The sequence below is a fragment of the Vairimorpha ceranae genome (assembly GCF_000988165.1).
Source record: "Vairimorpha ceranae strain PA08 1199 chromosome Unknown NODE_494, whole genome shotgun sequence".
NCBI lineage: Eukaryota > Fungi > Microsporidia > Nosematidae > Vairimorpha > Vairimorpha ceranae.
In genome coordinates, this window is record NW_020169786.1 from 1 (window position 1) to 907 (window position 907).

Here is a 907-nt window from a genome sequence, read left to right on the forward strand (position 1 = left end):
AACAGGATTAAATTCTGAACTTAATGGTGGCCAGTTCATACAATCAATATTATTGTTTTCAACCCATATCTTGGTTGCACGAACTCGATTGCAAGGTGTATTATCTTTGTTGGATGTTAAACATCCAGTAGTTTCAGATACGAATAAAACCACGATGTCTTAAGCTTGTTTATTTGTTTGTTTACATGTTTCATGCAAAACTATAAAAAATGTCATTTATAAATACCTCTTCTAAGTGTTCCAGACCCAAACGGGCCATCAGTGTACCATTTCCCGAGAATCTTATTGAAAAATATAATTTAAATCGCTATATACATTGTTAATATTTTTACTTTTATCTTCAGTAAATGCTAATAGAGAAGTTTCAAGCATTTTACAATAAGAAGTGCAGTTCATTTTAGTATCAACAATTTGTAAAGTTAATTGTTCACTAGAACAAAAACTGGCCCAAACAATGGTACCCCTTCTGCCCCGTATACGCTTACTATATGAAGGTTCATCTTTATTTACATGATGCCAATAATACTTAAAACCATCTGGACCATCTAAATTAAATCTTTTTTTCGTCAGAAAATATAACTTTATGCCATTGACGAGTTTATAAAATTTTATCTAAAGCAAAATCAAACCTTTTTAAATTGATACACTTTCTTTAAATTCGGTTTCTGTCTCGTTTTTTATATATAAGATTATTATTTTCTTTATCTGATCTTAAAACATTAGATTTTGATACTGGTAAATTTAAATCAGCTTTAATCTTAGAAATAGTTATGGCTTTATCAGAACCCATACTTTGAATTTTTTTAACTGTTCTAAAAGAAAGAGCTCTTTTTCTTCCTTTTTTGCTAGTAATTTTATTTGCATTCTTTAAAGTCGGGTAATTTCTAATTGCGGTCATGCTTCTGTC

At 29.4% G+C, this 907-nt stretch overlaps 1 protein-coding gene across 1 annotated transcript; it reads right to left on the minus strand.

Annotated features, from left to right (window-relative positions):
• Positions 1–652: 652 nt before the first annotated feature.
• Positions 653–907, minus strand: AAJ76_494000907 (hypothetical protein; the record flags this gene model as incomplete). Its single annotated transcript, XM_024475781.1, has 1 exon — positions 653–907. A coding segment is annotated over one exon (255 nt), but the record flags the coding sequence as incomplete, so codon positions are not given.